At 37.6% G+C, this 13,351-nt stretch overlaps 1 protein-coding gene across 1 annotated transcript in view; it reads left to right on the top strand.

Annotated features, from left to right (window-relative positions):
• The window catches only part of CUBN (cubilin), a 304,926-nt gene that overhangs the window by 222,476 nt on the left and 69,099 nt on the right, over window positions 1-13,351 (top strand). The window contains exons 49-54 of the mRNA XM_054503528.2: window positions 741-912; window positions 1,969-2,175; window positions 4,262-4,411; window positions 6,295-6,416; window positions 6,904-7,129; window positions 8,649-8,836. Of these exons, the coding sequence (XP_054359503.2) occupies window positions 741-912; window positions 1,969-2,175; window positions 4,262-4,411; window positions 6,295-6,416; window positions 6,904-7,129; window positions 8,649-8,836 (1,065 nt within the window). The remainder of the gene's footprint in view (window positions 1-740; window positions 913-1,968; window positions 2,176-4,261; window positions 4,412-6,294; window positions 6,417-6,903; window positions 7,130-8,648; window positions 8,837-13,351) is intronic.

Here is a 13,351-nt window from a genome sequence, read left to right as displayed (position 1 = left end):
TAATCCCAGCACTTTGGGAGGCCAAAGCAGGTGGATCACCTGAAGTCAGGAGTTCAAGACCAGCCTGACCAACATGGCGAAAACCCATCTCTACTAAAAATACAAAATTAGCTGGGCATGGTGGTGCATGCCTGTAATCTCAGCTGCTTAGGAGGCTGAGGCAGGAGAACTGCTTGAACCTGGGAAGTGGAGGATACAGTGAGCCAAGATCACACCATTGCATTCCAGCCTGGGCAACAAGAGCAAAACGCTGTCTCAAAAAATAAATAAATAAAAATTAAAGTAAATAAAGAAAAATATCTGCTTTATTATATACATGAAATCATCAGAAACTGATATTGAAGCTTTCCTTCCAAGTAACAAATGTCCTGATGCATTGTTAAGAAAAACTGCCCATCAGTGAGCTCTGCAGACCACATTGTAAGCACAATGGCTCATCTCCTTTAAATTGAGAGCACGGTTTCCAGTTGCAAAGTGTATAGCAGCTTTTAATCTATCACCACGTGGCAGGAAGGCATTACTGCAATACTTTCATTCTAGTGAAATCACCCTGAAGTCACAAAATGTGCTCAGGGTAACAGTGGCTTGTGGCACTGCGATAGAAACCTGCATTGTTAGGTCATTCATTTTGGGGCAGGGTTCCTATACAAGGAAGTGGGTCTGGGCTGGGAATATCACCTCCTAGGAAATATGCAGTAAGATGGATTGTATGCCTGAAGGTTAAACTCTTTTTCCAACAGGTATTCAATGGCATTAGAAGTAACTCACCCCAGCTAGAGAAGCTGTGTAGTAGTGTGAACGTAAACAATGAGATTAAATCTTCAGGAAACACAATGAAAGTCATTTTTTTCACGGATGGATCCAGGCCATATGGTGGCTTCACTGCTTCCTATGCCTCCAGTGAAGATGCAGGTAATGTAGGATGTTGTAAATGCACCCCATTTTAATCAGGTGCACTGCAGATGCCCCCAGCTACTGCCAGTGGCAATAGAGCTATCCATTTTCCCTTTAGTGATACTTGGAATCTTTGACATAAGACAAACACACATAAGCAGATCAAAAACGCACTACAGACAGAAAAAAAGCTTTCCGATTTCAGGAAGAAACTGCTATAGTGAATTTAAAACTTTTAATGCTATTAGATGAGCTTCTAGCACAGTTTCAGGTCATGTTACCATGAGGGTTGGTGACCTGTTCCGTAGTCCCTGGTCAATTCTTTTGTGCTGAAAGAAACCATCTACCTCCTAGAGGGTAACTTAGTCTCAGAGAGTAATTAATTTTGCTGGCGACAGAACAGGCTTTATTGTTTCTAGTCATCTATCCACACACATATTTCCAGTGAAAATAAATGGGAGGTTTGATTTGAAGAGAATATTCCAAAATTAAGCAAGATATGGCCTCTAATTATAAATATCCTCCTATTTCCTGGATTGGTGCTATTATCTAAGGGTTTTAAAATTTAGAAGTGGGAGTGAATATTAAAAGAAAAACACTAAGTTATTTCATTGGTACCAGAAGCATCTGTTCCTTTATTAAAAGGGGGCAAATTCATTGGCAAATTAATGTCCTATTATCTGTTTGATTTAAAATAATTTATTAGATCAAGTGGAGAATTGCTAATCAAGCCATTAGGACCTGCCACCATTATATTTATGTATTCCTCTAAATTAAATATTAATGAACAGTAGGCCTCAATATTTGGACCTATTGATACAGAGCCAAACCCCCACCACTTAATCTACAGCAACAGGAAAATAGAGAAGTTGTTGATTTTTGCACATCTTTCCTTTATAAACTTGCAGAAACTTCCATAATTTGCATGCCTTTTACTCATAACTCTGACTGCATCTAGAAAAACAAATCAAAGCAGTAATGTTGATGTTTTAGTTACTGTTCCTGTATTGTTTATCTCTTCTGTTGTGGCCTGAATCTTACTACTACTTTCTCTGTTGCCTTCTGTTTTCTTAGTGTGTGGTGGGTCTCTTCCAAATACTCCTGAAGGAAACTTTACTTCTCCTGGCTATGATGGAGTCAGGAATTACTCAAGAAACCTGAACTGCGAATGGACTCTTAGCAATCCAAATCAGGAAAATTCATCCATTTCCATTCATTTTGAAAATTTTTACCTAGAAAGTCACCAGGACTGTCAATTTGATGTCCTCGAGTTTCGAGTGGGTGAGTTCTATCTAAGAACACATTCTCCCATTTATCTACAATATTCTTTTTATCTTTTTTATTGTTGTTGCTGCTGTTGTTGTTGTTTTGAGACAGAAGCTTGCTCTCTTGCCCAGAATGGAGTTCAGTCGTGTGATCATAACTCACTGCAGCCTCAACCTCCCAGGCTCAGGTGAACCTCTTGCCTCTGTCTCCCAAGTGGCTTGGACTACAGGTGTACATCACCACATATAACTAATTTTAAAAATTTTTTGTAGAGATGGGGTCTCCCTATGTTGTCCAGGATGGTCTCAAACTCCTGGCCTCAAGTGATCCTCCCTACTTGCCCTCCCAAAATGCTGGGGTGACAGGCGTGAGCCACCACGCCTGGCCTACAATATTCTTCTTATGCTTGGAGACTACTAACAATGAAGGGAGTCAAATGGTTCTAACATAGGTACACACGATCCAAAAGAGCTCTGTTCAGAGCCATAATTCTGTGGGTGCCCAGCTGAGGAAAATGAACGCCAGGAACAGTGAGTGAGGTGGATCACTGTACAACTAGACTCTGTGTTACAGTCACTTCGTTTCCTGGCATGTGACTTTTGCCAAAGGGAGTGTCCACTACTATCAAAACTCCTTTCCAAGGAGACTGGGACTTAGCATGCTCAGCATGTGTTGGCAGTTTCCTGAACTTCCAGGATTTATGAAGGGGCTGCGAAATTCTCCTGAGGCCTTAGGAGTTAAAAGAAGTTTTGCAGTACACCAGATGGAGAGACACATGGAAGCTATTTGGGGAAATAACCCCAAAGCAGTCATTTGTCTTGGTTTTCGTGATGGAAAAGGATTGCGGTGTACTCAATAAACCATAATTCTCTTAAGAATTTTTAAAACTCTGTGTTCAAAGAGGATGAATCAATTTTCTTTCTTTCCTATAGTCAAGATGTAGGTTATTCATTAGGTTGCTTCCATAATTATGCTGACACTTTTTTCTCAGTAAATAAACAAGTAGATAGAGGAAGACAATAATATTGTAAATAGTACGTAATCATCCATACTGTCAAAGTTTTGCTGAGTTCTGTGTAATCCCAAAATTTAAAGAAAAGGAGGCTGAAAGCAGCAGAAGCTCATCAGTTAGTTGGTGGAGAAGTCCTTGCGAAACTGAGAAGTCAATGTTAGTTACCTTTGAGAACATGAGCAACAGAATTTTCAAGAAGGAGAATTTGATAGAGGATGTGCCCACGGACCAAGGGCCTCAGCCAGAGAGTCCTCCAACCTCTCTGAGGCTGAAGAGTCTAAAAAGGCTTATGAGGGAAAGGGAAGTTGTGGTTTGAGGATGTTCTCCATGGAATTCTGATAAACCCTCACCCCCTCTACCTGGTTCAAAACCACAGGCTTGTGGTGGTAAGCAGAACAGAGGTATCTCAAATTTCAGTCAGCTAAATGCTGTCTTCTCTTTATTTGCTCAGGTTTAGAGGCAGTTAAAATACTATATGTCATTGATTTAGAAGACCAGTGATGTTTATCTGACAGAATAAAAAGAAAGCAGATAAATGAGAGCTCTGTTGGTGCTCTGTACATGTTCATCAAACCCATGAAAAGTAATCTTCATGAAAAATATTAGGCTCAGATCTGACAGCTCTTGGCCTGAATGCCGAATATTGAGTCCACTTCAGTTGATTGAATATAGTGAAGAAATCTTTCACATTTTAGGCAATGATCACTTTATCTTGAGGATATATTTTATCACTGTTGGTATTATATTTCTTACACCCTACAAAAGGTGTGTCCAAAAGTGCTATTTTAATTCATTGTATCTCTATTTAGATATGCTGAAATAACTATGAAAACACAAGTTGGAAAAAAATGGTGTCCATCATAGAGGTTCTTTTCAAAATTGCTTTGATTTTTTGTGTTTGTTTTACCCCCTTGGAGGGACTTTCTTTTGCAGTTAACAGAGACAGAGAAACGTTGTGCAACGTCTGCTACTAAATCAGAATTTAAATGTGTGTCAATGAATATCTTGAAATTTGCTTTTACCAAATTCATTGAATGTATTTCTCAAAAGATGTATCAATGATGGCACTTGGTATATTATTTTGTTCAGGTGATGCTGATGGGCCCCTGATGTGGAGACTTTGTGGTCCTTCAAAGCCTACATTGCCATTGGTTATACCTTATTCTCAGGTATGGATTCACTTTGTCACCAACGAACGTGTAGAACACATTGGATTCCATGCAAAGTATTCCTTTACAGGTAAGAATTATAATTAAGATCTTGATAAAATTACTTATAAAGATTAATGATTTTTTTCCATAAAGGTTTCTTTTATATTTTGTTAGACTTATTTCTACATAGCTATTAGTTTTGTTAATATTATCAATGAGATTTTCTAAATTACATTTTTTAATTGGTTGTGGCTGATATCTAGAAATTTTATAATTTGCATACATGTAACTTTAGTCCAAAGATCTAGGTATCCTCATTAGTTTTAATATGTTGTCTATAGATTCTCTTTGATCTTTCTGTGTAAACAATCATGTCTTCTGCAAATGTTAGTTCTTTTTGCTTTCAGTCATAATACTTAATTTCATTTTCTTGCATCCTTTTGCTAGCTAGGGCCACCATCAGAATATTGAACAGAAGGAATGATAGCATCTTGTTTCTGACCTGGATGTGACTGTCTATGACATTTTATTATTAAATATATTGGTTGCTCTTAAGTTTCCAATAAATGTCTTTTGTTAAAGAAAGTCCCTTCCATCCTTAGTGTGCAAAAGCTGTTTTAAAATGTAAACGGGCATAAGATTTTATCAGATGATTTTCTGCATCCGTTGAGATGATTCGACTTTTTCTCCTTTCATAAGTTAATGTGACAAATTATATGAAAGATTTATTTCTCTTGGTAAACCATCATTGCATTTCTGGGATAAATCCTATTTTGTCATGATGTGTGTTTTTTACATGTAATGGGTATTATTTGCTAGTGTTTTGTGTTGGATTTGCATATGCAACATTCAGAGTTTGTGCTGGAAAACCCAGCCCTACTCTTGACTGCTTCCCTTGGCTATGGGAGGTTTTCTAGTCCCTTTTCACGAGCATGCCAGTTTGTTTAGATTCCCAACTTCATGTAAAAGTCTCAATTCCAGTCCACCCAGAGCCCTATCTTCTCCTCCTACCCAGTCACCAAAACATCAGAGCCCAACCCTGGGACCCAAACCTGCATTCTTTACCCTCTCAGACTTCACTCTTTCAGTTTCACTCCTCTCACTTTGAGTACACTTACTGCTGATAGATTTTGGAGAGCTGCTTTTCTTTCCATTGAGTTGGCTATGAATCAAAATATGTTTTAGTTATGGTTTTATCTAACATTCCTTTGTGTTATAACCAAATGGCTGGTTGAAGAAGGAGTGAAATTGATTATCTACTCACTCAACCATCTTGCTAGTTGATTTTCCTTCATCAGATTCAAAGAAAACAGTCAGGTTTCAGTAAGCAGTATTATTTGTATTGAACATCAGACCTTATTATGCTTCAGAAACGTATTTGTTTTTCAATTTTCAATTTTCTATGCTAATACCTTATGGAATTTTGTTATTCCTAAACTTCTACCCAATTTTACTTTTCTTCTATGTAATTTCATTTATTTTATACATACATATACAAAATATAAGTATACAAAAAATATGCAAAATATATATACATAAATATATATATATATATGCAATATATATATATATATGTATATGGTTTTTTTTTTGGGATGGAGTCTTGTTCTGTCACCCTGACTGGAGTGCAGTGCCACGATCTCGGTTCACTATAGCCTCCACCTTCTGGTTCAAGCGATTCTCCTGCCTCAGCCTCCTGAATACCTGGGACTGCAGGCAGACACCACCACGCCCAACTAATTTTTGTATTTTCAGTTGAGATGGGGTTTCACCATGTTGGCCAGGCTCACCTCATGTGATTTCCCCACTTCGGCCTCCCAAAGTGCTGGTATTACTGGCGTGAGCCACCATGCCTGGCCTTACTATGTTTTTAATCACAAAATCTGATGGCTATGATTACTACTTACTTTGGCATTATCGGTTCTTTTTTTTACTTCTGTTTTATTGAGAGGGTTACCAATCTCATTTCAGATTGTGGCGGAATACAGATAGGTGAGAGTGGAGTGATCACAAGCCCCAACTATCCAAATGCTTATGACAGCCTGACCCACTGCTCTTGGCTGTTGGAGGCCCCACAAGGGCACACCATCACTGTGAGTGCTAATGACTGGGTGAAATGCTTCTGAGACAATAGAACCACAATAGCCTGTCCTGCATGAAAATGGAGCTCTTTTAGTAAGCAAGTGATTAGAGAAGGCTTTGATTCTGCAATGAGATCACTGTTTTTCCCTAACATTTTCTCACTGGAGCACATACATGGGCATTTATTATTAATGAAGAGTGAAATCTCTTTTTTAAGCATAGGGAAAGATACACATAGAAGATAATTCTGCATCTTAGAGAGAAGTGTATTCAGTTTCTTAATATGAGTTGCCATCCCAAACTAGGGAAATGTCTTTTCTCAAAATTTCCAAGAGAACCTTCAATAAGGAAAAAAAAATAGAGGGGAAAGGAGAATTAAATAAGAGACAAAAATACAAAGTATAAAAATTAAAACAAAATTAAAGGATTTGTAAGGGCCTTATCTACGTAAAGGTTGATAAAAGCTCACTGACAACCATTTTCTTTTTTCTCCTGCAGCTCACATTTAGTGACTTTGATATTGAACCCCATACAACTTGTGCTTGGGACTCCGTCACTGTCAGGAATGGTGGGTCCCCTGAATCACCCATCATAGGACAATACTGTGGAAATTCAAACCCCAGGACAATACAGTCGGGTTCCAATCAGCTGGTCATGACTTTTAACTCAGACCATTCATTGCAAGGTGGTGGATTTTATGCTATGTGGAACACACAAACTTTAGGTAAAAGAAATGTTTGCTGCACTTGATTTTCTTTTTAGTGACGTATATTATGAACTCATAATATGTACATTTTGTACCTACTTTACATCAGGCTTAATTCTAAATATTTGCACATGTCATCTCATGCAGCAACCCTGGTGGGATAACACAATATCAATACCTGGCATCTCTATTTTGCATGGGCAGAGACTGAGGAAGCATGGGTTGATCATTTGCCCAGATACATAGCTGATAATTGGTAGGGTCGGGATTTGAATAAAGGCAATTCAGTCCAGAAACTTTGATCTCAACACTTCATGATTCTGCCTTCATCGGCAAAAGGGTATGGCACAGCCTGGGAATCTCAAGTAATAGAAGCATGAGTTGGAATCCCAATTGCTTGAAAATATCTGGAGCCTAAAAGCAGAATGCTGAATGGTGAGCTGGGGGCAGGAAAATAAGTCCACAACATAAAGAGCCTTGGTTTATATGTTATCCCTTGAGCAATGGGAAACTATTGAAGAGTTTTGAAAAGGAAGGTGACAAGATGAGATTTGTAATTTAGAACAAATGCTGTAGTGAATGGGTCCTGAGTCAAAATGTGACAGATTTCATTTTAAAAGAATAGTTTTTGTGCATAGAAAGTATAAACATTGTGAAAATTCTCAGAAAATACAAGGACTTGTATCAGATACTTTATTAGGGATTTCTGTAAATCTTGATATATCACACAAGGCAATTCTTTCTGGTAGAGTCACAGTTATTATGAAGCTCTTTGTTGACTGAGTCAGACTTCCCTGGTTAACAACCACTGGCTGTTGTTGAAGTCCGAAGGGAGTTTTAGGTGAATCCCTGATTTCCAGGGGTTTCTCAGCAAGAGATTCAGAGAATGCCTCTTTAACTTCATTTTGTTTTGAGTTCATATTTTTCTTTGCCATCTCTTAATTACATGTTTTAAAAGTATGAAAATTCTAGATTTTTCTTCCTTTGAATCTACATAATTAATTTTGATCCATCAGTCAGTTTCAATATGAATGAGCCAAATTGCTTAATAAAAGGATTTTCCCCAACTCAAAATCACTTTCTCTAGTCCAGTTAGAGTAAAGTTGCAAATGGAGTGTAGAGTGATATTCCCATGTGTGAATGGTAATAAAATACAGAACTTAGCATTGCCAGGTTACATATGCTACATAGGCTCAAAGTAGCATTGCCAGGTTACATACACTACATAGGCTCAAATAAAAATACAGCTCTTGTTTGAAGACAGGATGGAAATCTATCCTCTCTATGGCAAGGATTAGTGTTCTTGGTTGAATTCAATATCATTGTAACACAACTGTAACAGCTGAAATTTTCTCTCAATTTAACTCACCTTTCCATTTATGGAGAGAGCTTGCTGTGCACCTGACTGGAAGATGATCACTTGTAAAAAATGATGAATTGAAATCTCACATTTAGAAATGTTCCTTCTGTGGCAGTCTTGAGTTTCCAAAATTACTTTCCTTGCCAATTGATGGCTTTTTACATGGCAATATTTCAGGTTGTGGTGGAATATTTCATTCCGATAATGGTACAATCAGATCCCCTCACTGGCCTCAGAATTTTCCCGAAAACAGCAGATGTTCCTGGACGGCCATTACTCACAAAAGTAAACACTTGGAGATCAGCTTTGACAACAACTTCCTAATCCCCAGCGGTGATGGACAATGTCAGAATAGCTTCGTGAAGGTTAGTACGCTTGTTCATTTAATTGGAGCCAAGTTGATTTTGTGAACATTAGTGTTTAAGCTAGAAGTGATTCATTGTCTCTCAAAGAAAGAAAATTTTGCTGCCTGGATTCCTTGGATGAAAAGTGAGAAAGTGAGAAACCTCGACTGTTAGGAAGTAGAATTTCTTTTCTTTCTTACTTTTCTAATAGATCCTAAAGGGAAAATGCCCTTTATGATGTAGGGCACTGCCACAGGCAAAATTTAAAGCATGCCACAAAAATTACGGATCGTTGAAGAAGCAGCTAATGCCAGCCTTCACCTTGGGCCTTAAGACCCCACAGTCTGAAAAAACCATGAGAAACCCTTGTAAAAATGATGGGAATGGGGCATCAGGAGAGCAAGACTCTTTCAAAATCTAAAGTTATAAATGCTGCTCGTGTGGCAGTGGCTTGTCACTTTCCACTGACTTGTGACTATGATAACTGTCTTAGAAATTCATTTCATCTGTACTGTTTTACATCTTCCAAGTTATATCTCTAAAAGTTTGTGCCTTTTAGAGAAAGAGTGCCTTATTTCCACTGTGCCTTTCCAGTGGAAATAACACTGGTCATGTTAGCCCCTCCATTCATGTCTCTCATACCTACCACCTGCATGTTCTTCTCTGAGCTACTTAAACAATTGGCCTTTAAGTTATTCAACTGTAAAATGAAGAGCATGATTCCTTCTTTAGTAGGGCTGTTTTAAGCGTTGGAGGTAATACGATGTAATAACATAGGTAGTGCTAAGTACTTGGAATTTAAAGTCACTTGATGAGTCAAAGTGGCTTTTATTGTCAGTGTTATTACTTCCTATCAACTCTCAAATGATGTTTTATATCTCATTGACCCATGCTTACTGTTTAAATGAAAATCTCATATGTGTATAACATATGTATATAATAAAATACATTTAATATACACTTTTCTTAATGGCTTTTTCCATGAACTAAATGAACTCTCTTCTCATGAAATGAATCAATATCAAGTATTCAGACTTAAGTAAAACTTTCAAGTGCTCCAGTTGTAAAACTGGAATGTGGAAAATGGCCTAGGCTCATTCCTCCTCTGTATTGAATGGGGGTCCCTCTGACAACATCAGACAAGCCCAACGCTGCTGGCGCGTGGGATGGATTAGGAACCCTGCCAAAAATAAGTGGCCATGGGAAGCACTCGTCTTTTCCTAATGGGCCTGAGATGCTTGTTTCTGCCAAGAAATGCTGTGTGGGTGGACGGAACCAGTAAAGTGACCCAGCTTCAGCAAGCAGCCCCTGCAGGAAGCCACTTAACACCTGTAAAGCTGAGATTCTCTTTACCCACCCAGAGACACCAGGGTAGGTGGGACTGGAAAAATGGGTCCCAGTCACAGAAAGGGGCCCAGTCTGGGAAGCGTCTTTGTCCCCACAGGCCAGACATGCTCCTCTTCCACCCAGAGACATTGAGGTACCCAGGAGGTATTGGTAGGGGAAAATTACTATACCCTTTGCGTCCAATTGAGAAACACACAGAGCCCCTCAGGTAGCACCAGCAAGAACCAGTGAGAGCCCTGGTAGTACCGTGTAAACCAAGCAGACCAGAATTCCACCACACAGATTCTGAATATTGAAGAGCAACTGGAACTGTAGCCCACAAAATGTGCAAGGCCACATGGTAAACATAAACAGGGTGACAGCCTGCTAAAATAAAAGATTTGAATAGGACCCAAAGATTCCTAACATAATAAATAACATGTCCTGGGTACAATCAGAAAGAACACGTCGTATCAGGAATCAAGAACATCACAACTTGAAAGAGAAAAGAATCAAGTGATGTCAACAGTGAGATAAATCAGATGTTCAAATATATGACAAGGATGTTGAAGTAGCTTCCATAAACATGCTTCAACAATCACTGACGAGTTCTCTTGAAACAAATAGAAAATATCAGCAAAGAAATAGTGGTTACAATAAAGAACTAAATAGAAATTATAGAACTGAAAAATACAATAACATAAATAAAGAACATGCTGAATAGGCTCAATAGTAGCATGGAGATGACAGAGAATAGAATGAGTGAACTTGAGGATAGAACAATAGAATTCACCCAATCTGCACAACGAAGAGAAAATAGACTGAAAAAACAAACAAACTAGATCAACACAGACTTAGGGACTCATGGACAATAACAAAAGATTCAACATTCTCTCAAACGGAGAGGAGAGAGTGCAGCTGAAAGAACAGTCAAAGAACTAGTGGCTGTAAACTTTCCCAAATTTGGCAAAAGAAACACACCTATAGGTTCAAGAAGCTGAGTGAACCTAAACCAAGATAAACACAAAGAAATGTAAGTTCAGACATATCTTAATTAAACTTCTGAACACTGAAGGCAAACAAAAAGTCTTGAAAGCAGTCAGAGAGAATTGTGACATTACCTAGAGAGGAAGACCAGTTAGAACAAAAGCAGATTTCTTGTCTGAAACCATGGAGGTCCTAATGAATTGACACTATATTTTTCAAGTGCTGAAACAAAGGAATTGTCAACCATACATTTTATATCTGGAAAACTATCTTTCAGGAGTAAAGAGAAAATAAAAACTTCTCATAGGAAGGAAAACTAAACAAAATTATCACTAGGAGACCTACTGTTAAAGATGGTCAAACAGAAGTTCTTCAAACAAAAATGAAATTATTAAAGAACCATGGAGCATGAGAAAAGAAAAAGGAATGTGGAAAAAGCAAAAATATGTATACATATAATAGAATATCCTTTTCCCCATAAAGCTTGTGAATCATATTTAATAAAACAAGAAATTATAATGCCCTCTGATACTCAGTATAATGATATGGAAAAGTTGAAAGGGGACCTATATGGAAATCACATTTCCACAAGTGGTCAGATGTGGATGCTGGTAGACTTTTATAATCACATAGGCATATTGTCACACCCAGAACAACCACTACCAAAACTGTGTGAAGAAATTTACAGAAAAACGCTAATATCAATCAAAATGGAATCCCCAAGACATAAAGAAAAGAGAAATAGAGGACCAAAAAGCAGATAAAGTAAGCAGAATTTATATAATAAAATGTAGACACAGAACTGATATATATCAGTATAATTGTAAATAGTTTAGTTAGACCAATCACAATAGAGGTTATCAAGCCAAAACATGATCTAAGTGATAACAAACTGATTTCAAATTCAACCACATAGGTACATGAAAAGTAAAAGGATGGAAAAGGATGTCGTGCAAAGGTTAACCAAAAAAAGCAGGAGTGGATATATTTATATCTGATGAAGTAGACTTTAGAGTACAGAAAATTACAACAGAAAAGGAGGAATCTTACATAATGATAAAAGGATCAATCCACCAGGAAGACATAATGATCCTCCTAAATGTGTATGCACCAAACAACAGAGACACAAAATACATAAAGCAATAACTGATAGAACTAAGAAGAGACGTAGACAAATCTTCGGTTATAGCTGAGGACTTCAACACTCTCCTCTCAGTAATTGATAGAACAACTAGACAGATAATTGACAAGGATATAGAAGAACTCTACAAAACCATCAGTCAACAGGATCTGACTGACATATATATGTGTGTGTATATATATATATATGTGTGTGTGTGTGTATATATATAAATATATATATGTAAAATATACCACACAGCAACATCAGAATACACAATTTTTTAGGAACTCTTGTAACATTCCAAGGTAGATCATATCCTGAGACATCAAAAAACCTCAACCAAGTCAAGGAATTGAAATACAGAGTGTGTTCTTTGACTATATTAAAACTGAACTAAAAAACAATAACAGAAAGAATACCTTACTAAGCACTGAGCTGAGCTGGAGAGAACTGAGCTGCCAAGTGTTGGAGCAGCTAATTAAAACAACAGGCCAAAATGTAAGTAACAGTCCTGTCTTTCATCATTTTCTGCTGTGGTGTAAGAGGCCAAACAGGAGAAAGCTCTGTCTCCCTCAATCGTCCATTCTTTCCCATGGGAAGTGCCTGGTAATGATCAGATGGATCAGTGTAGATGTAGAAATGGTCTCATTGCCAAGTAAGCCCCAAACAAATATGTGCAGGATCTGGGTGCTAAAAATAATGAAATGCTGGCATAGACCTAAATCAAAGAGACAATTATATTTATGAATTGGAAGACTCAACATAGTAAAGATGTCCCTTCTCCCCAAAATGATGGATAGGTTTAATGCAATTCCTATCAAAATTTCTCCAAAGTCTTTTGTAGGTATAGACAACTTTTTCCACAACTTATATGAAGGCACAGACCCTTCAATGGCTAAAAGAATCTTGAAAAAGAAGAATAAAATGGGAGGAAGAATTCTACCTTACTATTTACCTAGGCTTACTTATCTTAGTTACAGTAATCAAAACAATGTGGTATTGGTTGAAAACCCAGATGAAAACAGAGAACCTAGAAATACACTCACACAAACATCCTCAATTGATTTTTGACAAAGGTGCAAAAACATTCCAATGTAGGA

The sequence above is a fragment of the Pongo pygmaeus genome, chromosome 8, assembly GCF_028885625.2.
Source record: "Pongo pygmaeus isolate AG05252 chromosome 8, NHGRI_mPonPyg2-v2.0_pri, whole genome shotgun sequence".
Taxonomy (NCBI): domain Eukaryota; kingdom Metazoa; phylum Chordata; class Mammalia; order Primates; family Hominidae; genus Pongo; species Pongo pygmaeus.
The sequence above is the reverse complement of the archived record's forward strand: the minus strand, read 5'-3'. Positions and strand labels throughout refer to the sequence as shown.